General features: G+C 44.5%; 1 protein-coding gene across 1 annotated transcript in view; it reads right to left on the reverse strand.

The window, feature by feature from the left end:
• Positions 1-393: 393 nt before the first annotated feature.
• Positions 394-26,647, reverse strand: part of SKA2 (spindle and kinetochore associated complex subunit 2) — a 28,779-nt gene continuing 2,525 nt past the window's right edge. The window contains exons 2-5 of the mRNA XM_068268646.1: positions 16,545-16,634; positions 9,984-10,160; positions 7,636-7,720; positions 394-1,567 (exon numbers count right to left, since the gene is read on the reverse strand). Of these exons, the coding sequence (XP_068124747.1) occupies positions 7,643-7,720; positions 9,984-10,160; positions 16,545-16,634 (345 nt within the window). The 3' untranslated portion in view covers positions 394-1,567; positions 7,636-7,642. The remainder of the gene's footprint in view (positions 1,568-7,635; positions 7,721-9,983; positions 10,161-16,544; positions 16,635-26,647) is intronic.

The following is a 26,647-nucleotide window of genomic DNA, read 5'->3' on the forward strand; positions in this document are numbered from 1 at the left end:
GTTAGGTCATACTGGCCCAAGGATGTTGAGATTAGGTTTTGAAAGGATCACACCATCTGCTGCACAATACTTTGTTCTTTTCAAAACTGATGCCCCTTTATGACTGTAGCTGTGTGATAGTAGTCAATGTCAATGAGATGCTAATAATTTCAAGTTGATGCAAATGTATGCAGTTTGGAATACTAAAAGTGCAGTAATGATTGATAACTTGAAATTATTAGTATATAATTGACCATTTCTACTCCCAGATGCATGATTGTTGGAAGTCTGATGTAAACCACTTGGGAGAAAAAGCACAGAAAATGTCTAGTCACTGACATTTGTAAGGGGATATTAAAATGGAAACACCCACAATACATTCACTTTACACAAAATGTTTGTGCTGCACACAAATATAATAATTAACACCTTTTATTTATATACCAAATACAAATAAAATTAATCTACAATAACATCGTTGCCTTCCAAATGTAAACCTGCCATCTCAGAAATCAAAGATTGCCATAGTGCATTGCTCAAACATCTTGAAGAAATAAAAATAAACGTTTTCAAAATAATAAAAAAAATAGGTAAAGTTGGGGGGGGGGGGGGGGGGGGAATAGAACTGACTGACCTGCAGCACATGCAGAGTGGTAGAAGGGAGTGGAGATATACATTTTTTTGTGAAATGCCAAGAGACGGAAGTTTGTAAATTAACCAGCTGAGCGGTCTGGACGAGCTCAGCTCGTCCAACACCGCCAGCGGCTGCCGCTCAGGCCCTGCTGGGCCGATTTTAATGAAATAAAAAGCAGCACACGCAGCCGGCACTTTGCCAGCCGCGTGTGCTGCCTGATCGCCGCCGCTCTGCGGCGATTCGCCGCGAGCAGCGGCGAAAGAGGGTCCCCCCAGCCGCCTGAGCCCAGCGTAGCCGGAACAAAAAGTTCCGGCCAGCGCTAAGGGCTGGATCGGAGGCGGCTGACGTCACGACGTCGGCTGACGTCGATGACGTCACTCCGCTCGTCGCTATGGCGACGATATAAGCAAAACAAGGAAGGCCGCTCATTGCGGCCTTCCTTGTTTGTTCTGGGCGCCGGAGGCGATCGGAAGATCGCCTCCGGAGCGCCCTCTAGTGGGCTTTCATGCAGCCAACTTTCAGTTGGCTGCATGAAATAGTTTTTTTTTTATTTAAAAAAAACCCTCCCGCAGCCACCCTGGCGATTTAATCAGAACGCCAGGGTGGTTAACAGGAATTGGAAAGGAGTACAGAAACAGGGTTGTGAACAGGCAAGTTGACCAGCATCTGTGTAAATGTATTCACTTCTGTTGACTTGCATTTTGCAGCTTCGATTTGCAAGCAGCCATATCCAATTGACCGGAGATTTAACATTTTTGTTTTACACTTGCAGTACAGAGCAGAGCAAAGTCCAACTGCTCACTTTAAACATCCATGGATGTAATGAGGATACACCTTTCTTCTCTCCAAGATCCTGTATACAAAATGTGAGTTTCACTTAATCGTGCATTCACCCCTTTAAACTGATGAATTTATGTACTGTCAGATGTTAGTACTGCAACTGGTGTGGAGACCCTGAAATAGAAAGAAGTAGTGTTTTAAGTGCTAAAGATGGTAAACTTTGACCGGCATGTCATACACTGTCAGAAACTATAAACCTGTAAGGAGTGACAATCATAAGAATGAAAAAATTAAAAACCATATCATCTTATATACTCGCGTATAAGCCTAAGTTTTCAGCCCAAGAAAATGTGCTGAAAGTTACCCCCTCAGCTTGTAAGCAAGTAAGTGGAGCAGAACAAATAGTGGAGCAGGTTTTGTTACTGACAAAGGAGCGCAAGGATCGTGCACTAGTGATCCTGGGCTTACTAGCTGGCTCCCTGCTGTGTCCGTACCCCCCATCCCCTACAACCTGGTGTGCAAAGTGCGCTGCTCAAGACTACCTGTGTCCCCTGACTTGTGAAGTGGTGCATGAAAGCGGTTCAATTTATTGGGGATTTTTCCTGAGAGACAATCGCTTTGTCTCATATTTATGATGCCACCTAGTGGCATTTTGAGAGAAAGCTGCTATTCCTTGGGGCACATCTGGCTACTGTGGACAGGGCTATACTGGTGAGAGGGCTTACACACGAGTCAATCACTTTTCCTGGTTTCTGGGAGAAAAGTGGTTACCTCAGCTTATACATGGGTTGGCTTACATTCGAGTATATACGGTATATTAAAAACTGAGATCTGCAATGCATCTTGGCGGATAATGACCTATCTGAACTGATTGTATGCATTGGATCAGTGAACTTGAAGAAAAGGCTCATACTGCATCTATGAGAGAAATTAGTTAGGGTATACATTTGCACCTGGCTCTTAATTTGCTGTAGACAAAAATGGATATGTATATGGGCTCCTCAAGGTATTTCTAGCAGGGGGGCTCAGATACCACTTTTCACTATCTGGAACTAATTCGGATTCGGATACCTAGATATCCGATCCAGGTCGGATATCAGAGTTTGCAATTTTGAAATCCAAATTGAATTAGGATACCTCACCCCAGTATCCAGCCGGATTTGGATATCCGGATTGAAAACTGGAAATGGTCTTTTAAAGGCTTCTTAACTGTTTTAGAAGCTAAAAACATACCACCACCATCTCTCTCTCGTCTTCCAGGGATTTGTAGTATGTCAAAAGCAAGCTCACATACTTTGGCCAGGGATTGAACCCAGGTCAACTGCATGGAGGCCAGCTATGCTCACCACTATACCACCAACCACACAAACAGCAAAGGACAGCACTTTGAAGTCTGGAAGATTCCAGGGCAATGGTGGAAAGGATGAAAAGCTAGGTGGCCATGCAACCATTCCTGCTAACCTAAAGGCCCATACACACGTCAGATTTCCACGGACGGGTCGTTTGAATGTTCCATTGTTCGCCCGCTAAAATCAGGCGTGTGTACAGACTGTCGTTCGCTTGATAAGAGTGAGTTTGAGCAATCCGCCACTCTTATCAAGCGAACGACAGTCTGTACATATGCCCTATTTAGCGGGCGAACGACGGGACGTTCAAACGACCAGTCGTTCGCGGAAATCCGACGTGTGTATGTGCCTTAAAGCTTACTTATAGACAGTCATACGAAACACATGCTGGGTGCAGGACTGTGTGGTGAGTCAACACATTGGCTTAAGACTTTACCAAATCCAATACTCCAATATGCTTCTCTGTTTGCGGTTTTTTTTTTTTTTGTGTGGTGTCACAGTTCACTCATCTCTTCAACTACAAGAAAGGCCCAGGAGTAGTCTTAGCAACCGTAATATCTATGTTACGGCAGGGCCCTTATAACACTTTCTCTTACAGGGCGAGAGAGAGAGAGAGAGGGCGAGAGAGAGAGGGCGAGAGAGAGGGCGAGAGAGAGAGATAGAGATAGAGATAGAGAGAGAGAGAGACACAGGTGTTTTTGCCACAGACTAGTAATGCGGATTCGGATATCTGGGAGAAATCCGCGGATATCCGGGTCGGCCGGTAAACTATCTGCAGATTGCTATCCGGATTTCTGACTAAGTATCCGGAATCCGGTTCTGGCCGGATAGTGGAAAAATGGTCGAATATCCGGGTAACCCGAATATCCGAAATCCGGATGAGCATCACTGATTTCTAGTATTACTGAGGCAATGGTAGAAAAGCTACTCATTGTACGTAAAGTGAATTTTTAGCATGAGGCTCATCAACAGTTAATAGAAACTAAAAAATTGGAATTTGAAGATTGTTGCAAACATGAGCCTCACAGTTGAAAAAGTAGAAAACCTCTATTGTGAAAAATAGATTGTGTCTGACAGTTTATTTTTTTTAAAATGGTTTTATCGTGTAAGTTTACCCTAACTGACCGGCTGTAACAATCAGAAAATATATTTTCACAATAAAGAGGTTTTCAACTATGTGAGGCTCATGTTTGCAACAATCTTTTACTTCCAATTTTTCCTGATCTGCTGTAACCTGCGCTTTCTGCTGTTTAAATAAAACATCTGACAGCCTCCGGATAGATTCACGCAGTCTGAATTTAATGCTGCCTAAATAGTTTCCAGGTTACCATGGTTATTTCCAGGGGGAAGACTGTGGAAGTCTCAGCCCCAGTACTGGAAGAGGGATAAAGAGGAAAGCTTAGCCAAACCGCGAAGCTCGCAAGGGGGCAGGCGTAATGCGTAGGTGGGCGGGTTCAAGTACTGTGGCCTGGGAGCGCTCCCACCAGCAGCAAAAACTTTGTATACATGCGGTTTCAGCGTCAACTCCCTGACTTAGCTGCACTACTCAGTGCGCGTAGAGCTCACGTCTGCGCCGCAGAACACAAGCTGCATGCTAACAGCAGCCCTATGGACATGCCTGACAGTGCGTCACTGAAGGTGGATGGGTGGTGATCGTGACTATTAACACCAGGAGGTGATCTACTGGTGGTGAGATTTACATGCAATCTATTGCTGTGCCTGGAAGCTGAAGAAATGCGCCATCCTTGTGCTCCACTAGTGGAAGTGAAGTCTTCACAGTAATGTGAAAGAAATTGGTGCATAAATGTAAATATGCTTTACAGAGTCATAAGTAATTCAATACTTGTAGTACTAATATATTATATATAATACTGAGCTTGATCCAGGGCCGGATTTATCATAGGGCATGTGCCTACATTCGTCTGATAATAGAAAGGCGGCTCACTCTGCTCCTTGAGTGCCTCCCTTCCTTCTTGCCTAGGCGGAGTCCTGAGGGGAGTGTAAATGAGGTTACTCAGGCAGGTCTTGGCATTACACTGACCAAATGGTACAAGCAAATGAGGTAGTAAGTGCACACCAATAATACTTCCACTGACCAGATCTCCCTTCAGTCAGGGCAACTTAGTATTAGGTCGCCAACATTTTCCTCAGTATTAAGGGGCACCTGTAGCTACTTATGACGGGCAAGGTAAGTATGGGTGAAGTGACAGCCAGCAAACTTGTGGAGGGTGAAGTCTAGGGTGCCAGGACATCTGTGCCTATAGGCTCCTGTGATGTAAATCCGGGCATGGTATGAACCATGCCTCCTATTTGTTTACCAAGGCCTCCCATCACAGCTGTAATTGACAGGAAAAAAATTGCGGTCACATTGCACTTCAAGTAGTATAATGGCCAATCATTTACAGTCTGTGGTGCCAAGCTGCATTTAGAAAACTATCCATACACCACTGAAATATCTACTGTGCCAATCAGGCTTGAGGCAAATTAAAAGATGCTTAATGAGTAGCAGAAATATTCTCTGAACACTAACTGCTTGTGTGCACCAAGCCTGAGACAGTCCACATATGCTGTATTCTAAAACCCTATTTAGCTGATAACTTGGTGTTTAACTCCACATAATGTTAAAAACTTACCCCATTCTCTTCTATTCACAAAATGTTCTAGAACTCAATCAAAAGCAAAAAAGGATTTATTTCTTGGCTTATACAGTACATCATGTAACTGCACACATTTATAGTAACATTCTTGCAGATGTATTAGTTTTTACTCAATTTAAAGGAAAACTATCAAAGAAAGTTTTGTGGCAACATTGGTATCTGATGTAAAAGCAATATACAGTAAATAAAGGACTTTGCATATTTTTACTGTCATGTTTTGCTTGTTTTTTTTCTCCAAGGAACTGGTTGACTGCTTTCCATACAAAGCAGTGGACAGAGGAAGAGTCAACTTTTGCAGATGAAGCTGCAGAGGTTAGAAACACACACACACACACACACGTGGTCAAAGCAGTAATTGCCAATATGCCTGCCAATAGGATGTAAGAGGAGTGGGAGAGTCTCTCCCTTCTCTCGCTCCTGTCCTGTAGTTCTGTGTATACACTTTGTCCGCTGCATCAGTGGAGGTTGCTGTTGCTATGCAACGCCAAACAACTAAACAAAGAAGAGCGGAAACATTCCATCCTGCAGAGCAATTTGAATATATTTTAGTGTAGATGGTGTGCAGCAAAATGGGACTCTCCTGCCCTCCTTTGCTTTAGTTATTTTCTATTGCATAGCAAGCGAAAATGTCTAATGACACAGCAGACACAGTGTATACACAGAAGGACAGGAGCGAGAGGAGGGAGAGACGCTATTGCTTCTCTTACAGCCTATTGGTGGGCATATTCGCAAGTACTGCGGTGGCAACGTGGCGTAAAACTCGCATTGGGGAGGGGGACGGTCAGCATAGTAGGAGCAAGAGCTGTTGGCTCTTGTTTCTCAAAAACTATCTTACTGCGTGTTTGAGGGGGGCCACTCAGTTTTTACATCGGTGGCATCACCTACCAAGGTGGACTATTCCTCTATCCTGTCGCCATCAGTGTATTCAGGGGACACCGACTTACAGGTACCTGGAAAATAAAAAGCACTACACAGAAAAATATGTGCAGAGTCCTTTATTTATATTGCTTTTACATCCATTATCAATGTTGCCACAAAACTACTTTCGTTGATAGTGTTCCTTTAACCACTTCGGTACCAGCAGCCTCTGCCCCTGGACCACCAGGGCAGGCTGCAGCCGCCCTAGTTTGCACCCAAACACACTGATCTGCCCCCCCCCTGCCCCCTGATCGCCCACAGCACCCCTCAGACGCCCACCCCCCCAGACCACTGTTTGCACCCAATCACCCCCCTAATAACCCATCAATTTTTTTTTTTTAATTCCCTAAACTGCCCCCTGGGGACTCCTGATCACCCCCACCCCGCAGTTTCTCCCTAGAAAGCCCCCCCCCCCCGTGTACTGTATGCATACATCCCCCCTGATCACCTGTCAATCACCCATCAATCACCCCCTGTCACTGCCACCCATCAATCAGCCCCGAACCTGCCCCTTGCGGGCAATCTGATCACCCACCCACACCATTAGATCGCCCGCAAACCCGCCGTCAGATCACCTCCCAAGTGTATTGTTTACATCTGTTCTCTTCTTTAAACACCCACTAATTACCCATCAATCACCAACTATCTCCACCTGTCACTGTTACCTATCAGATCAGACCCTAATCTGCCCCTTGCGGGCACCCAATCACCCACCCACACGCTCAGATTGCCCTCAGACCCCCCCCTTATCAATTCGCCAGTGCATTAATTACATCTGTTCTTCCCTGTAATAACCCACTGATCACCTGTCAATCACCTATCACCCATCAATCACCCCCTGTCACTGCCACCCATCAATCAGCCCCTAACCCTTGCGGGCAATCTGATCACCCACCCACACCATTAGATCGCCTGCAAACCCGCCGTCAGATCACCTCCCAAGTGTATTGTTTACATCTGTTCTCTCCTCTAAACACCCACTAATTACCCATCAATCACCCCCTGTCACTGCTACCCATCAGATTAGACCCCTATCTGCCCCTAGGGCACCCAATCACCCGCCCACACCCTCAGACCCCAGCCCTGATCACCTTGCCAGTGCATTGCTTGCATCTATTCCCCTAACTAATCACACCTTGAGACACCCATCAATCACCTCCTACAGATACAGTACACGGTACTGGCTACTAAATGCTAATCCTGCAGCAACTGAGAAAAATAAAATACCAGTCTATGGGGCAGAATCTCTGTAAAAGCAAGGTTTACTGGCTTCTCCTGAAAGGAGCACCAACAGTCAAAAGGAAATCTTGAAAAGTATTACCTCTTCATTATAAGTTTACACCCTTCAATGCTAGAGTCTCAAATTGGTGCAAAGCCTGACGTTCCTCCTCTGTGAAAGGTGGTACCTGGAGAGGGGCGGAGAGAACAAAATAAAAAACAGAGATTATGTGCAAATAGGACAATTACTCATTTAAAATGCATTACAGTGATTCTGAACTAAAACTTGGCTAATATACATACCTGTATATCAATCTGGGTTACCTATAATGAACACTGCATGTCTAAATGTTCATCAGCTCCAGAGTTTGGAGCAGATGCAAGTAAAATAAATAAATAAAATCAGTCATTACTCCCTCGATGCATCACTTCTGCTTAGTGATGGACCACAGTATACAAATGTCTGTGCCTTTTTTTTTTAGATTTAAGGGTTAATTGCAGGCAGAATCCTACTTTCTCCTTCCTCAGGTCTCAAGCAACAGAAGATAGAAGGCAGATAACTCACCTAAATACCCACAAGTTTAGATAAAAAACCCATTAAGCATTAGAGGGCAATGAGACTTCTTGAGGGCCGGTTCACATTCGGTGCTTACCCACCGCTTGCCCCACGATCGCATTCGGTCAGCAATTCACCAGCAAAATCCTGCGTTCAATAGAACGAGAATCACAGTGCAATTGCCCCAAAGAAGCTGCATGCACCACGTTTGCATTTGATCGAAATCGAAAACACTGCAGTGTGATCGCCAGCACTCAGCAAAACACTGAAGAGCCAAGTGTGAACCAGCCCCTACTATGCTCCAAACTGATAACAGTCACACCTAAATAATTTCACACCTAGCCTTCATAATTGCAGTGGATGGCATAATGGAAGGAGCAAGGGGGTTAACTTCTCAAACATGGCAGCCTTTTCAGCTATTTGAAATTAGTAGCTGCTAAGATCCCTTTCACAGCCAAACACTAGAGATGGTCACAGAGCAACTAGAGTTCGTCACAGGGCCAGGCAAACTGAACAAAAACTGCATTTCTAGGTCAGCTAGGACTTAATGTAATGCAACTTGTGATTCTGGCTCACCATGACTTAACACTATAAAGCTACTACTTCACCAGTCCTACCTGAAGAGACATGATAGTCTGACTTGCAGTGATGCATACCAATTTAGCCCTAATCAACTGCTGACTGCAAGTTGAATTTATAGGCGATGGGCAGCCTATTTAGCAACAGCTCAAGATGTGTTTGGCGGAGATAAAGGAATAATCGGCTTATTCACTTACCAAGCTGAAGTGATGCATCATGGTAGTCCCGTCTTGCTCACATAAAGCTGAATCATTGCAAATACCTTCCGTTTTAAGAAGGCAAAATTTATATTTAGCATTTAAGAATGCTAAATCTAAAAATTGTCCGTTACTCGTCCCGATGTTGCTTGCAGTTACCATCGCGCACCTCATCAACCACAATGGCCCAACATCTTGCAGCAAGTACGATAGATGCAAACATCAATCGGGAATGCTCAAGTCAAGAGATGTATGGCCATCTTATGTATGCGTCTGTAGTGCTGCATGGATTAGGAAATGGCTGATGAAAAAAATCAGGCACCACAGGAAAATCCAGTAGTTTATTCATTAAAATTTAATGCATTATTAGCACCACTTTCACATGGCAGAAGGAAGGAGGAGTACTGTGCTCACTATCTTTATTGAAGCTCATACTGCGTGGACAAAACAATGAGGCAAAAACTTACACCACCGGCCAGAGGCATCACTAGGGTTGGTGTCATCCCCTCTTCCCTCATGAGCCTCCAACCTCACCAGGTAGTAACATTTCTTTCTACTGGGGCTGTCAAGATGACCACCATGTAGCCCTGGTGGCCTCTGAACTCCATTATCAGCACAACACAGAGCAGCCAGAAGTACAGGAGGGAGAAGTACATCAGGCACTAGCCTGGTCTGTATTTACATAGCCTACTCCATTCTCCCTTAGCCTGGAGCTTGGTGTCACCCCCCCCCCCCCTGCTGATGACACCTGGTGCGGTCTGCACCTCCCCCTCCCCCCAGTGACATCACTGCCATTTACTACTTTGGGTGCTATATTATTCCAGCAGTTTTATTTACTATGCATTTTAAAAAGGGAAAAATAGGAATGGGGAGAAAATGGTCTCTTTAATATAAAGGGGATGTGGTCTCAAAAGTGGGTGCGAAAACAATATTTCCACAGTAACATTGCGCACATGGATTTTCCTGGTGGTCTAGTAGCCACCCTCCCCTTGTCATTTTACCTGCCAGCCCCCTTTTTCCTTACAGATTTTCCTGTTAGTGTTTCCCACCTCCTCACAGGATTTTCCTGGTGGCATATGTGCAAACAAAGAAACAAGACATGGCCTGGAAATGCAATACCTGAAGATCTGTTTGTTGCTGCAAGAGCTGCACCATTTTGAGTGTATTTGCAATGGTTTGCTGAATGCCATCAACAGACTTCTGCTGGTCACTTGCAATCTTGTCCAGTTGTGTAGATAAAGATTTAAACCGTGACTTGACACTGGCCAGCTGCTCCAGCAGCTTTGTAGGGTTATCCTAAATGAATGCAAACATTTGTAAATGGATACTCCTTGTTAGCTTCAGAAGTCACAAGTATGCTTGGGGAAATAAAAAAAAAAAAAAAAAAAAAGCCAATTTAAAGTACTCTAACTGTAGCTGGTTAAACGAAGGACATTAAAAGATAGTTTCAGTAGCCCATGGGTATGATGAACCATTTAACGGGCGGGCCTATAAACTAGTCGATAAAATAATAATAGTTTTGTTTATTATTCTAGCAGGACGGATCATAAATTATCCTGTCAGAGTTGTCAGGAGACACTAGATTTTCCATTGATGATTACAGCTGATTGATTGTGGTAAGTAGATTCTATAATACGTATGCAAATTTATTTAGCCCTACATGTGTTGGTGAAGCACAGCAAGACCCCGTTCACATCTGAGCGTTTTGCCGGCGATTTCGGAAAAACGCTCAAGCGCTAGTGTCATAAAACTATATGGGCCCGTTCTTACTTGGGTGATTTGCGTTAATCGGCGGCGAGCGCAAATCACTTGTGTGCTGCGTTTTGTGGCCCTGCAGCTTGGCCTTAAAGCTGCAGTGGCCTATTTTAGAAAAAAAAATGGCCTGGTCTTGAGGGAGGGGGTAAAGCCTGTGGTCCTTAAAGTGAGTGTTTACCATTTTAAAAATAAAAAAGTCGGATACTCACCTAAGGAGAGGGAAGGCTCGGTCCTAATGAGCCTTCCCTCTCCTCTCCCGGTCCCGCGCAGGATCCCCCGTGGCAGTATTCGACCAGTTCGGTCAAATACTGCCACTTCCGCATGCCGAAGGGAGCTTTCGGAAGCCTTCGGGAGCACTCGGGCTCCCGAAGACGGGCCGCTCCATACTACGCATGCGCGACCGCCCTCTATGACGCACTCACGCGTTCGTAGTATGGAGCGCCCCGTCTTCGGAAGCCCGAGTGCTCCCGAAGACCTCGAAGTTCCTGCGGCGGCCGCGAACAGGGGAGCCAGCGCAGCACCGAGGGCACCGGGAGAGGAGAGGGAAGGCTCATTAGGACCGAGCCTTCCCTCTCCTTAGGTGAGTATCTGACTTTTATTTTTAATGTGGTACCCATTGGCTTTAAAGAGAAACTCCAACCAAGAATTGAACTTTATCCCAATCAGTAGCGGATACCCCCTTTTACATGAGAAATATATTGCTTTTCACAAACAGACCATCAGGGGGCGCTGTATTACTGATTTTGTGCTGAAACCCCTTCCCACAAGAAGCTCTGGGAACCCAATACACGGTACTTTTGGCAGTTTGTTACACTGTAACAAGGTTCACAGACAGGTATTAGCTGTTTACAGCTGTCTCTAACAGCCAAAACAGCTAGCAGCAGCTACATAACCTGCCCACAGTAAAAATGTCACCATGTAATAAATGTCAGAATGTAAATCGGGGAGAGGAAAGATTTTACATCGAGCAAACACTTGACTAAAATATATATATATACATATATACACTTAAGGACTGCAGTCATAAAACCCCTTAAGGACCAGAGCCTTTTTTTCCATTCAGACCACTGCAGCTTTAACGGTTTATTGCTCGGTCATACAACCTACCACCTAAATGAATTTTACCTCCTTTTCTTGTCACTAATACAGCTTTCTTTTGGTGCTATTTGATTGCTGCTGCGAGTTTTACTTTTTATTATATTCATCAAAAAAGACATGAATTTTGTCAAAAATGACTTTTTTTTTACTTTCTGTGCTGACATTTTTCAAATAAAGTAAAATTTCCTATACATTTGAGCGCGAAAGTTATTCTGCTACATGTCTTTGATTAAAAAACAAACAAACCATTCAGTGTATATTTATTGGTTTGGGTAAAAGTTATAGCGTTTACAAACTATGGTGCAAAAAGTGAATTTTCCCATTTTGAAGCATCTCCGACTTTGAGCACCTGTCATGTTTCATGAGGTGCTAAAATTCCAGGATAGTATAAATACCCCCCAAATGACCCCATTTTGGAAAGAAGACATCCCAAAGTATTCACTGAGAGGTGGTGAGTTCATAGAAGATTTAATTTTTTGTCACAAGTTAGTGGAAAATGACACTTTGTGACAAAAAAAAAAAAGTTTCCATTTCTTCTAACTTGCGACAAAAAAAAAAAAAATGAAATCTGCCACAGACTCACTATGCTCCTCTCTGAATACTTTGAAGGGTCTACTTTCCAAAATGGGGTCATTTGTGGGGTGTGTTTACTGTCCTGGCATTTTGGGGGGTGCTAAATTGTAAGCACCCCTGTAAAGCCTAAAGGTGCTCATTGGACTTAGGGCCCCTTAGCGCAGTTAGGCTGCAAAAAAGTGCCACACATGTGGTATCGCCGTACTCCGGAGAAGTAGTATAATGTGTTTTGGTGTGTATTGGGGTGTATTTTTACACATACCCATGCTGGGTGGGAGAAATATCTCTGTAAATGGACAATTGTGTGTATCTAAAAAAAAAATTGTCATTTACAGAGATATTTCTCCCACCCAGCATGGGTATACACCCCAAAACACATTATACTACTTCTCCTGAGTAGGGCAATACCACATGTGTGGCACTTTTTTGCAACCTAGGTGCGCTAAGGGGCCTAACGTCCTATTCACAGGTCATTTTGAGGCATTTGGATTCTAGACTACTCCTCACGGTTTAGGGCCCCTAAAATGCCAGGGCAGTATAGGAACCCCACAAGTGACCCCATTTTAGAAAGAAGACACCCCAAGGTATTCTGTTAGGAGTATGGTGAGTTCATAGAAGATTTTTTTTTTGTCACAAGTTAGTGGAAATTGACACTTTGTGAAAAAAAAAAAAACAATACAAATCAATTTCCGCTAACTTGTGACAAAAAATAAAATCTTCTATGAACTCGTCATACACCTAACAGAATACCTTGGGGTGTCTTCTTTCTAAAATGGGCTCACTTGTGGGGTTCCTATACTGCCCTGGCATTTTAGGGGCCCTAAACCGTGAGGAGTAGTCTGGAAACCAAATGCCGTAAAATGACCTGTGAAATCCTAAAGGTATTAATTGGACTTTGGGCCCTTTAGCGCAGTTAGGCTGCAAAAAAGTGCCCCACATGTGGTACTGCCGAGCTCAGAAGAAGTAGTATAATGTGTTTTGTGGTGTATTTTTACACATACCCATGCTGGGTGGGAGAAATATCTCTGTAAATGACATATTAGATTTTTTTTTTTTTTTTACACACAATTGTCCATTTACAGAGAGATTTCTCCCACCCAGCATGGGTATGTGTAAAAATACACCCCAAAACACATACTACTTCTTCTGAGTACGGCGATACCACATGTGTGACACTTTTTTGCAGCCTAGGTGCGCTAAGGGGCCCAACGTCCTAGTCACAGGTCATTTTGAGGCATTTGTTTTCTAGACTACGCCTCACGGTTTAGGGCCCCTAAAATGCCAGGGCAGTATAAGAATGCCACAAGTGACCCCATTTTAGAAAGAAGACACCCCAAGGTATTCCGTTAGGTGTATGACGAGTTCATAGAAGATCTTATTTTTTGTCACAAGTAAGTGAAAAATGAAACTTTGTGAAAAAAAAATAAAAATCAATTTCCGCTAATTGACAAAAAATAAATTCTATGAACGCTTCATACACCTTACAGAATACCTTGTGGTGTCTTTTTTCTAAAAAGGAGTCACTTGTGGAGTTCCTATACCGCCCTGGCATTTTACGGGCCCAAAACCGTGTGTAGTCTGGAAACCAAATGTCTCAAAATGACTGTTCAGGGGTATAAGCATCTGCAAATTTTGATGACAGGTGGTCTATGAGGGGGCGAATTTTGTGGAACCGGTCATAAGCAGGGTGGCCTTTTAGATGACAGGTTGTATTGGGCCTGATCTGATGGATAGGAGTGCTAGGGGGGTGACAGGAGGTGATTGATGGGTGTCTCCGGGGGTGGTTAGAGGGGAAAATAGATGCAATCAATGCACTGGGGAGGTGATCGGAAGGGGGTCTGAGGGGGATCTGAGGGTTTGGACGAGTGATCAGGAGCCCACACGGGGCAAATTAGGGCCTGAATTGATGGGTAGGTGTGTTAGGGGGTGACAGGAGGTGATTGATGGGTGTTTCAAGGTGTGATTAGTGGGGGGGGGGGGGGGGGGGGGGGAATAGATGCAAGCAATGCACTGGCGAGGTGATAAGGGCTGGGGTCTGAGGGCAGTCTGAGGGTGTGGGCGGGTGATTGAGTGCCCTAGGGGCAGATAAAGGTCTAATCTGATGGGTAGCAGTGACAGGGGCTGATTGATGGGTGATAAGTGGGTGATTAGATGGCAGAACAGATGTAAACAATGCACTTTGGAGGTGATCTGAGGGTAGGTCTGGGGCAATCTGATGGTGTGGGTGGTTGATCAGATTGCCTGCAAGGGGCAGGTTAGGGGCTGATTGATGGGTGGCAGTGACAGGTAGTGATTGATGGGTGGCAGTGACAGGGGGTGATTGACAGGTGATCAGTGGGTTATTACAGGGAAGAACAGATGTAAATATTGCACTGGCGAATTGATAAGGGGGGGTCTGAGGGCAATCTGAGCGTGTGGGGCGGGTGATTGGGTGCCCGCAAGGGTCAGATTAGGGTCTATTCTGATGGGTAACAGTGACAGGTGGTGATTGATGGGTAATTAGTGGGTGTTTACAGGAGAGAACAGATGTAAACACTGCATTTGGGAGGTGATCTGATGTCAGATCTGCGGGCGATCTATTGGTGTGGGTGGGTGATCAGATCGCCCGCAAGGGGCAGGTTAGGGGCTGACTGATGGGTGGCAGTGACAGGAGGTGATTGACAGGTGATCAAGGGGATAGATGCATACAGTACACGAAGGGGGGGGGGGGGGTGATCAGGAGTACCCAGGGGGCAGTTTAGGGACTAAAAAAAATAATAATAGCGTTGACAGATGGTGACAGGAAGTGATTGATGGGTGATTAGGGGGGTGATTGTGTGCAAACAGTGGTCTGGGGGGTGGGCAGATCAGTGTGTTTGGGTGCAGACTAGGGTGGCTGCAGCCTGCCCTGGTGGTCCCTCGGACACTGGGACCACCAGGGCAGGGGGCAGCCTGTATAATACACTTTGTAAACATTACAAAGCGTATTATACGCTTCCTATCCGGCGATCGTCAGGTTAACAACCGCCGGCGCTTCCGATTGGCGGAGCCTATTGCCGGCGGATGCGCGCGCATCCCAGCGCGCGATCCCCGGCAAAACAGTGCCCCAGGACCTGACGCCATTCTGCGTTACGTGGTCTTGGGGCTGCCACTCTGCCGCCGCCAATATGAAGTAGGTGGTCGGCAAGTGGTTAAGTGGTTAAAAAGAGTCCAATCGAATACTCAGCTTTTGTTGACTTGTTCTTTGACTAGATTGTTCAAGAAGTGATTGTGGTGCTCACATTAACTAATGTTAACTAATACAATTTCAAACTCAAATGGACTTGTCTTGTTATATTTTATGTTGTACAGTTTTTATTAAGGGTCGGTTCACGTTTTTTGGCCCAGATCAAAACTGGAGCCACGGTTACCAATGTTTAAAATAGGGGCCGTCTTCAAAACACTTTGAAAACACGGATCCGTTTTGAAAACCTGAACAGAGTCCGGATTTGCAGGTTTTTCACAGACCTACGATACACAGAAGGGTAGTGAAAGGCTACACAAAAATGGATCTCCCTCTTCACACAAAGAACTTTTGCACACAAAACAGAGGCAAAAACGGATTGCCTACTGCCTGCTCCTCCCCTCAACATCATCTCTTATACAATAGAAATTCACATGAAGAAACAGCATACATTTAAACGGACTGGAAACGTATGCTACAAAAAAGGACAACATTTTGAAAAACTGAGTTTTGCATCAGTTTTTAGAAAAACAGATCTGTTTGAAACGGATCCGATCTGCAACTGGACAAATGTGGACCGAGCCTTAATCTAAACAAAATCACTCAAAGATGTGAATAACAGGTAACGCACATTGGCCTGGTGAATAGCACTCATGGCTTGCAGCCCTCGAGTCCCAGGTTCAAAATCCAGCTGGGACATTATCTGCATGGAGTTTGTATGTTCTACAAAGAGTTTCATCTCACATGCCAAAAACAATCATAAGTAACTGGTCCTTGCTAACATTGGCCTTAGCCACAGTAGGGGCATTTGATTGTGGTAGGGCTTAGATTGCAAGCTCCTCTGAGGGGCAGTTGGCAGAGTGCATAGTCTTGTTACTAAGCGCTGTGGAAGGTATTAGCAACCTACAAATACACAAAGTGCATAAGAATACAGCAAAAAAAAAAAAAAAAAAAAATATTTAATTCAGTTCTTATCCAATTCAAAAAATATGAAAAAAAATTATAATTAAAAAAAAAAACACTTTCAGTGTCAGTTAGGACAGCAGTGTTACCTGTGTTGTGGATTCTTCCGGCAGGCTTTTCCTTATTTCAAACTCAAGCTTTTGTTCAATGTAATCCAAGTCAGATTCGGCTTTTTGGAACTGAAATTCAGATTTTCAGATCATACTTTTATAGTTCACAGTGTCAAAAGGAATGTGTTAAAAGATAGTGACATTAACAAGATTTTTAAAATAAAATAATCGTATATTTGTGCTCTCCCCCATTGAATTCAGCATAGTGACTGCGCCCAATCCGTGCAGGTCATAGGAAGATGAAATCTCTGCTCCCAAATGCTTTGACAATACTATTGCACTGCTAGCTGTATATTACAGTAGTGCAATAAAGTCAGAGCAATCACCAGCAGAAAAAAACCAAACATTTACTGTTTAAAAACGCGCAAAAAATAAATAAATAAATAAAGTTAAAAGCACATTAAAATGCCCAAATAAGCAGAGCAGCATTCTGTCCATCCATAACGTGCTACAAGTCGCAGGCCAATGCCCTTTTAACATTGCACTGCTTTTTTTGTGTGTGGCCACTAGTAGTACAACATAAAAAGGGCTCTGGCCCGAACTATTTTTCATCTTGAGAACACTGTATGGGAGCAGGAGGTTAGTGCTGAACAAATAAAAGAAAACCCCATTTAAAGAGAACCAGAGATGAAGCACCCTCTTGTATGTTACCTTATAAATCAGTGGGAACATGACAGTAAACACCTAATCTGCTCTTTGTTTCATTGTTCTCTGTTTAATTTGCCTGTTATCACCTCTGATAAGAATCCTGACTGAGCAGTCGGTCTGGCTTTGCTACAGAATGATTATAGCTGAGACTGTGTTCTTTGGTGTCTTTTCAAGTCCAAGCCCTGCTGGCTCTGCTCAGGAATCATTATTGCTGAGTCATTATAGCAAAGCCAGACTCAATGCTCAGTCCGGGATTCTTATCTCAGCTAGATAACAGACACTTTTAGCAGTGAGGATGAAGCAAAGAGCAGGGTAAATGTTTTCTCTAATGTTCCCACTGATTTCTATGATAAAAATACATGAGGATGCTTCGTCTCTGGTTCACTTTAAGGCTCTTTCACAGTGCGACGTTAAGTCACACATTATAAAATACTTTAACGCAGAGTAACGCACAGCAATGGAAAGTCTGTGTGACATTCACAGTGCACACGTTGCATTAGTGTGTAATGTGTAGTGTTATTAAAAAGTGCTGCATGCTGTGCGTTTAACAATGAATCTGCTGCGTTACTTGTGTTGCACATGCTCAGTAATTTCTTTTTTGCTTTTTTAATATGTTCCGCATGTGCCGTTTTCATTCCATAGTAGATACATTTTGTAACGTGCGACTTTAACGTTGCACTGTGAAAGTGTATATTGCATCAAACGCAACGTCCTACTGTGTAAGTAGCCTTAACTACTTAACGACCGCCTAACGCAGATAGGCGGCAGCTGGTCGTAAGTGGAATTACATGGAAACGGCCGCTGTTCCATGTCAGTTCACGGAGGGTGTCTCCGTGAACAGTCTGCGAGCCGCCGATCGCGGCTCGCAGGCTAAATGTAAACACGCGGGGAAGAAATCCCCGCTGTTTACATCATACGGCAGCAGAGCCGTAAAGGAGATCGGCGATCCCCGGCCTCCGATTGGCCGGGAATCGCCGGCATCTGATAGGCTGAAGTCTATCCTAGGCGGCGCAGGACGGATATCAGTCCTGCGCAGCCCATATCGAGAGGGAGGCAGGACCATCCCCCTAGCGGGGAAAAACAAGGGGGGGGGGGGGGGGGGGGTCGGGGGAAGTCTGATCGCCATGCTGCAAACCTGATCTGTGCTGTGGGCTGGAGAGCCCACGCAGCACATATCAGGAAAAAAAAAAAAAAAATACAAAAAAGAGCCTGGTCCTTAAAGGGACTCCGAGCAGTGCAGAAACTATGGAAAGATGCATATCATTTTAAAGCTCTCTTTCTCCTCTTTCCAATGATATGTAAACCACCGCCCTACGTCTTTTAGTTTTCGCTATTTTCGCTATTGAAATTGCCGCGGCCGCAATTTCAATCGCGAAAATAAAGAAAACTAAAAGGCGTAGGGCGACGATTTAGGTGTCGCCAGAAAGAGGAGAAAGAGAGCTTTAAAATGATATCCATCTTGCCATAGTTACATTGTATTACACAGGCCGACTTTTTCTGCTGAATGGAGCTGCTGACACTGGGGAAAGTGTCGTCCTGTGTAATACAAGTAACTATGGAAAGATGGATATCATTTTAAAGCTCTCTTTCTCCTCTTTCTGGCGACACCTAAATCGTCGCTCTACGCCTTTTAGTTTTCTTTATTTTCGCGATTGCAATCGCGGCCGCTGCAATTTCAATCGCGAAAATAGCGAAAACTAAAAGGCGTATGGCGGCGGTTTATATATCATTGGAAAGAGGAGAAAGAGAGCTTTAAAATGATATGCATCTTTCCATAGTTTCTGCACTGCTCGGAGTCCCTTTAAGTGGTAAAACTAAATCAGGCTAAACTTTTTGGAATAAAACCCGTATCTTACATCCTAAGGCCTCGTTCAGACTATGTACATTCCTAGCAGTTTTTTACAGAATACATACGGGCAGACTTTGCGCATAGAAACGGCTACTAATGTTTGCTAATAGCCTCGTTCACATGTATGCGTATGAGACACATACGTTTCTCATCTGCATTGCTGCATGCAGTTCTGTGCGTCATGCACAGAAACGGACGCAATGAAAGTCTATAGATGCGTATCAAAAACGCGTATTATTGCGTTTTAGCGTACGTTTCCCTCTGCGGTTTCCATAATTATTTTCTGTTTCCTGTGTGACGTGTATGTGCAAAACGCAATAGAAAACGCATTTGAACGCATAGAAAACGCATACAAACGCATGCGTTTCTTTACCTTGCGTTTCTTTAAATTTATACGCATTGTGCAAACGCTGACAGTCTGAACAGGGCCTAAGGGCCATTTCACACCGGCTGCATTCCGCTTTGTTTCTGAAAAGGCTAGCCATTTTCCAAACGCAGTTAAAGTTAGAACTGGAATCATGGTAATTTTCTAAAAAGGCTGCATTTTTCCCGCACTTCGATTGAGCACAACATAGTGAAAAAAATAATCGCAAAACACTGCAATCTTGTTTTGTTTTTTCCTACATAAAAGGACAACTAAAGTGAGAATAATATGGAAGCTGCCATTTGTAATTCCTTTTTAACACCACCAGTTGCCTAGCCATCCTACTGATTTGTTTGGCTGCATTAGGGTCTGAATCATTCCAGGAACAAGCATCTATATCGGACAATGGGCACTTTATCAATTTTACATTTTTAAGCTCCAAAAAATATATAAGTAAGACAGGCCTAGTGCACAAAAACTGCTAGCAGATCCGCAAAACGCTAGTGGTTTTTGAAGCGTTTTTTTCTTACTATTAGGAAGCATTTTTTGTGTAGCAGATTACAGATAGTTACAGTAAAGTTGTTACTGAACAGCTACTGTAACAAAAACGCTCTGATCTGGCGTTTTATCAAGCGTTTTGCCTTTTTCCTATACCTAACATTGGAGGCAGAAACGCCTCCAAAATCCCAAAAAAAAAAATGCTGCAGCCTGGGAGTTTGTGTTTCAGCTAAAACCGACCCGCTCTGGTGTGCACCAGCGCGCGCGTGCGTGTGTACAGCAATATTGAAATGAAGTTAATCAGGTACAACTGAGTTATTTTGCTTGTAAATGTGCTGAAAGGTGTTTTGGTACTTATCCGTTAGCCGGGCGTATCCTCTAGGTGGCGACAAAACTCCACCAGAGTTACATCTTTTCCTACTATCCATGTCGGCCTGGAGGGGGAATAGTAATTAGCGCCACCTGCCGGATGTGCCCGGCTAACTGATAAGTACCGGTGTTTTTTTTTTTTTATTAATTAGGTGATAAAGTCATTTGAGAAGTTTTGTGAACGGAGCCCAATGTCAAACATCTGATCCGCATATGCTTGTTCAGCGTCTATGACAAAGTATTAGAGGACAAAATTAAGCAACCAGTATTGCTAAAAAGGAAATTATGAAAGCCTCTATATCCCTCTCACTTCCGTTGCCCTTTAAAAAACGTAGTTCCCCAACCCTGTCCTCAAAACCCACCAACTGTACAAGTTTTGCAGAAAACCACAACCATGCACAGGTGAGGTAATTAGTGTCTCAGCAGAGCTGATCAAATACCTCTGTGGATTTCCACAAAACATGCACAGTTGGTGGTACTTGAGGACAGGGTTGGGGAACTCTGCTAAGGTCTCATTCATACAATGTGAGGTGCGAAGTGGTACACAGCAATTCACATAGTGTGCAATTTGTAGAATCATCAGACACTGCATAGGATGCAATGTCCTATATTCCTACTAAACAGATGCACCTCTGCATGGATTTTTGTCTGGAGCACAGCAAGCCCCAGGCTGCATCATACAGAAATACAGTGGTCATATATTATAATAAATTCCCATCTGCATTGCATAGTATGAATGAGGTCTAAGTAATTTTTTTTAAATAGAATTCTATCAAACTAGTTCCAGACCATACAAATCCGTTAAGAGTGGTCAAAAGTAAAATGGTTACCCTTTTCTGCCTGCAAATGCTGTTTTCCACTTTCATGCATGCATTTCATCATCACATTATATACATTTTCACAAATGCATCTTACTGCAGAAGACTGGATGACTAGAAATTGGTGGCACCAGAACATTGGTAATGCAATACTGGAAAGTGTGCAGCGACCCCAGTCAAAGCTATGGTCAGAAGAAGCAGTAGCTTGGACAGGAGAAAAAAGGATAATTAAGGCCAGCATCCCCAACAATACATGCTGCAATTTCTGGAAGGTTAGTAGCAGTACGTATTATTCATAATACAGGAGAAAACATATGGATTGTAAAGTAACGTTTCGCCGTGCCATGAAGCTGTGGAGAGATGGCAGACTGAGTAGAAATGAAGTACACCAAAAGCTGCATAAAAACAAAAAAAACTAAACAAACAAACAAACAAAACAACACAGGTATACCAAACAGGAGAGGAGTGATAGACCCTTTCCTTGTAGACAACACTAGCTGAAACAAGTTTAAAATATCAACATCACAGACATGTAACTAGAAATACAAGTGAAAACGGACCCTCATCCATGTGTGATCTTTCTTCTATTATGTCCAATTCAAATTTCCACATTTAAACTTGTATGGTACATATGTACAGTATTTTGCAGGACTTAACTTTACCAGGTATTTGCTTACAGAGCCTTTTGACTAAAGTAGACTGCAGCCAAGGATACTGCAATCAAGAAAGACCTCAGCAATACAGATTGACTGCACAGGCCACAAATAGAAGACAAACATTCAATTACCGTATATACTCGCATACAAGCTGAATTTATGACCCCCAAAAAAGGGGGCCAAAAGTTGGGGGGGTCAGCTTGTATGCGAGTCATGTTGGTCCGCGGGCCCCCCCCCCCCTCTCCGCTGGTCCCCCGCTCCGCCCACGGCCGCCGCCGCTGCTATTACCTGCCTGCATCTTCTATTCCCCTCTTCGTGCTTGTAAACATTCACAGCAGCGCGCCCGGCGCTGCTACTGTGACGAGGCAGGAAAGAGTACGGCTTCCTGTTACTATGGGAACCGCTCTTTCCTGGCTCGCCGCTCGTCACAGTAGCAGCGCCAGGCACGCTGCTATGAATGTTTACAAGCACGGAGAGGGGAATAGAAGATGCGGGCAGGTAATAGCAGCGGCGGCGGCTGTGGGGTGGGGGGGAGCTAGCTAGCTATACTGAGTGCTATACTAGCTAAACTGGGGCACATTACTAGCTATACTGGGCACTTTACTAGCTATACTGGGACACACTATGGGAATAAGGCGGCCAGCATTTCCTACCCCCGGCTTATATGGGGGTCAATCATTTTTCCCGGTAAAAGTTGGGGGGCGGGGGGGGGGGGGGTCGGCTTATATGCGAGTATATACGGTACTTGGCCTTCTACCAGCCTGAAGTCGGGATTTCCAGTTAATTCTGATATCTACACTCTGTTCCAACAGACAATACAACTAAAATGTACCTAGGTACCTAGCTAGGAATCCCAACAATAACAGAGTGAGTCTACTTTAGACACGGTGCCAGAGATCAGTGTTCTCCCCAGGCCCTTTTAGCCGGATACTCCAAGCAAATAATTTTGGTGAGCACCCGGCTGTCATTGGTTAATTTCCTCATCCTCCTCCTATGCGGTAAGCAAAGAAGTTGCACAGAGAAGCACCAGCTCTGCATGCTCCTGTCGCACCCTACCCGGCCACTTTTTCTTGCCACCTGGCTGGAGAGGAGATAAAAAAAAAAAAAAAAAAATCTGGGGAGAGCACAGAGATAAATGCGTAAAAAAATAATAATTTGTCATTAGAAAGAAGGACGGTATCCTTTTAAATTAAAGATATACTAAAGTAATGGGGAAAAAAAAAAAAAAAAAAAAAAAAAAGAGAAAGGTTAGTTTCGTTTTTGCCAACTCTGAGTGGGCAGGCGTGTGTATGAGATTAAACTACAGTAGTTTGCAAAAGTATTTAGCCCCCTTGAAGTTTTCCACATTTTGTCAAACTACTGCCACAAACATGAATCAATTTTATTGGAATTCCACGTGAAAGACCAATACAAAGTGGTGTACACGTGAGAAGTGGAACGAAAATCATACGATTCCAAATTTATTTATTTTTAAACACACAAATAAATAACTGGTCTGAGTGCAGTCAGTTGCCCATAGACATTGCCTGATGAGTGCTAATGACTAAATAGAGTGCACCTGTGTGTAATGTAATGTCAGTACAAATACAGCTGCTCTGTGCCGGCCTCAGAGGTTGTCTAAGAGAATATTGGGAGCAACAACACCATGAAGTCCAAAGAACACACCAGACAGGTCAGGGATCAAGTATTGAGTAATTTAAAGCCGGCTTAGGCTACAAAAACATTTCCAAAGCCTTGAACATCCCACGGAGCACTGTTCAAGCGATCATTCAGAAATGGAAGGAGTATGGAACTGTAAACCTACCAAGACAAGGCCGTCCACCTAAACTCACAGGCCGAACAAGGAGAGCGCTGATCAAAAGTGCAGTCAAAAGGCCCGTGGTGATTGGACGAGCTGCAGAGATCTACAGCTCAGGTGGTGGTGGGGGGGGGGGGGGGGGGGGGGGGGGGAAATCGGTCCTATGTCGTGCACTGCACAAAGTTGGCCTTTATGGAAGAGTGGCAAGAAGAAAGCCATTGTTAACAGAAAGCATAAGAAGTCCCGTTTGCAGTTAGCCACAAGCCATGTGGGGGACACAGCAAACATGTGAAAGAAGGTGCTCTGGTCAGATGAGACCAAAAATATAACTTTTTGGCCAAAATACAAAACGGTTTGTAACACTGCACATCACTCTGAACACACCATCCCCACTGTCAAATATGGTGGTGGCAGCATCATGCTCTGGGGGTGCTTCTCTTCAGCAGGGACAGGGAAGCTGGTCAGAGTTGATGGGAAAGTGGATGGAGCCAAATACAGGGCAATCTTGGAAGAAAACCTCTTGGAGACTGCAAAAGACTTGAGACTGGGACGGAGGTTCACCTTCCAGCAGGACAACGACCCTAAACATAAAGCCAGGGCAACAATGGAATGGTTTAAAACAAAACATATCCATGTGTTAGAATGGCCCAGTCAAAGTCCAGATCTAAATCCAATCGAGAATCTGTGGCAAGATCTGAAAACTGCTGTTCATCTAATCTGACTGAGCTGAAGCTGTTTTGCAAAGAAGAATGGGCAAGGATTTCAGTCTCTAGATGTGCAAAGCTGGTAGAGACATACCCTAAAAGACTGGCAGCTGTAACTGCAGCAAAAGGTGGTCCTACAAAGTATTGACTCAGGGGGCTGAATAATTACGCACACCCCACTTTGCAGTTTTTTTTTTTTTTTTTTTTAAATGTTTGGAATCATGTATGATTTTCATTCCACTTCTCACGTGTACACCACTTTGTATTGGTCTTTCACATGGAATTCCAATAAAATTGATTCAGGTTTGTGGCAGTAATGACAAAATGTGGAAAACTTCAAGGGGGCCGAATACTTTTGCAAACCACTATATAAATGTATTTTGCAGGAACTGATCTTTGCATATGCACAGCATCTTGCAAAGATTTTCATCTGATGGGGAGTTCAGCTCAATATAATAGACTGTAGGTATGCTCTGATACTACATGGAAGGCGGTAAAATTGGTCCGCCACGCAGTCCGCTCCACGTGGTGGTGATTGACAGCGCCGCTCGTGCAGGCGCAGTACAGACCGACCTGGAGGTCGGCCTGACATCGCCGGGGACTAGGACAGAGCTGTGGCGAATGGCTGCATGCAGAGCTGCGGCGAGGGACATGCTGGGAGCTTGGGGCTGGAGGAAGCCCCGGGTAAGTAGCGCTTATTTTAGCCTGATAACTCCTTTAACCTCCCTGGCGTTCTATTAAAATCGCCAGGGAGGCTGCGGGAGGGTTTTTTTTAAATAAAAAAAAAACTATTTCATGCAGCCAACTGAAAGTTGGCTGCATGAAAGCCCACTAGAGGGCGCTCCGGATCCGCACTTTCGATCGCCTCCGGCGATCAAAAGTAACAAGGAAGGCCGCAATGAGCGGCCTTCCTTGTTTCGCTTTCCTCGTCGCCATGGCGACGAGCGGAGTGACGTCATGGACGTCAGCCGACGTCCTGACGTCTGCCGCCTCCGATCCAGCCCTTAGCGCTGGCCGGAACTGTTTGTTCCGACTGCGCTGGGCTCGGGCGGCTGGGGGGACCCTCTTTCGCCGCTGCTCGCGGCGGATCGCCGCCGCGGCGATCAGGCAGCACACGCGGCTGGCAAAGTGCCGGCTGCGTGTGCTGCTTTTTATTTGATAGAAATCGGCCCAGCGGGGCCTGAGGAATCCTCCTGCGCAGGTTACCCCGAGCTGAGCTCGGGATAACCGGCAAGGGGGTTAAGAAGAAATAGTGTCCAGAGCACAAGTGGTGAGAGGTGAGCTTTAAGATACGTACACACGTCCTGATTTTCCACCCAACTTGTTTGGACAAGTTGGACATGTGTATGCGCAGTTAAGCGACTGATAACAGCCGGTTTGCCCGATCCGCTTGGTGGATCAGTTAGACCAACTGTCGTTCAAAACTGTAAGGTCCATACGGGTGTACAAACGACTGGTAGTTAAAACATATAGTTGTTTGATCAGTCGTTTAAACTAGTCCATTGTTCTATCCAGTTCATTATCAAGTTGGTTAAACAACATGTAAATTAGAATATCAACCGCTTTGTTGGTCAGTGTGTACAGGACATCTGAACAACTTCTTGTTTGCACTTCAAGTCATCCTAACGACCAGTTTAAATCAGGCGTAAAGTTGGATGTGTGTACGCACTAGTGAAGAAAGGCAGTGTTGAGTTAAGACATACCCCTGACACACCACCTAGTTACAAGGTATTTATAAGCCAAAGATAAACTTTAATTTAAACATCACTTTTTTATCATGAGTTTTACTTCATATTTGCATTTAAAGAAAGGAGTTATATCAATGTACAGGATGATATTAAGGTTTAGAGTTAAACACTTTTTTTTTTTTTTTTTTTTTTTTTAAAGCAAGCAAAAACATATTTACATAGGTCTGTACATCAGCCCAAAAAGAGGGACAAATGAATAAGAGGTACAAAAGAGGGAGAACAGAGTGGTTTGGTTCCAGAGAAGCAGTGGCTCTTTTAGCCAGGTGCTCCACCCGGCTAGTTTTGGTGAGCACCCGGCTGTCATTGGCTCACCTCTGTCACGGACGGTTGCGGGGCCGCAGACGCGTCCTGGAACCGCCCGTGAAGAAAAAGCGATTGTGCTCGATTCTCTGCATCGATTGCGATTCAGATCAATAGAATCTGGATTGGTTGTGTAGGGGCTACCTGTAGCAACCTGGAGTTTCCCTTTCTCCCAGCTGTCACGGAACAGCCGGGAGGAACGTAGGCGAATCTGGAAGATCCGCCGTCGGTTTCTCCGATTTCTTGGTCAGATCTGCTGGTCACTGCAGCGAACAGAACTGACATTCCTGGGGGTTTTTTCTTTCCCTCCTTCCACCAAAAGGCCTGCTT

The sequence above is a fragment of the Hyperolius riggenbachi genome, chromosome 2 (genome assembly GCF_040937935.1).
Source record: "Hyperolius riggenbachi isolate aHypRig1 chromosome 2, aHypRig1.pri, whole genome shotgun sequence".
NCBI classification, from domain to species: Eukaryota; Metazoa; Chordata; class Amphibia; order Anura; family Hyperoliidae; genus Hyperolius; species Hyperolius riggenbachi.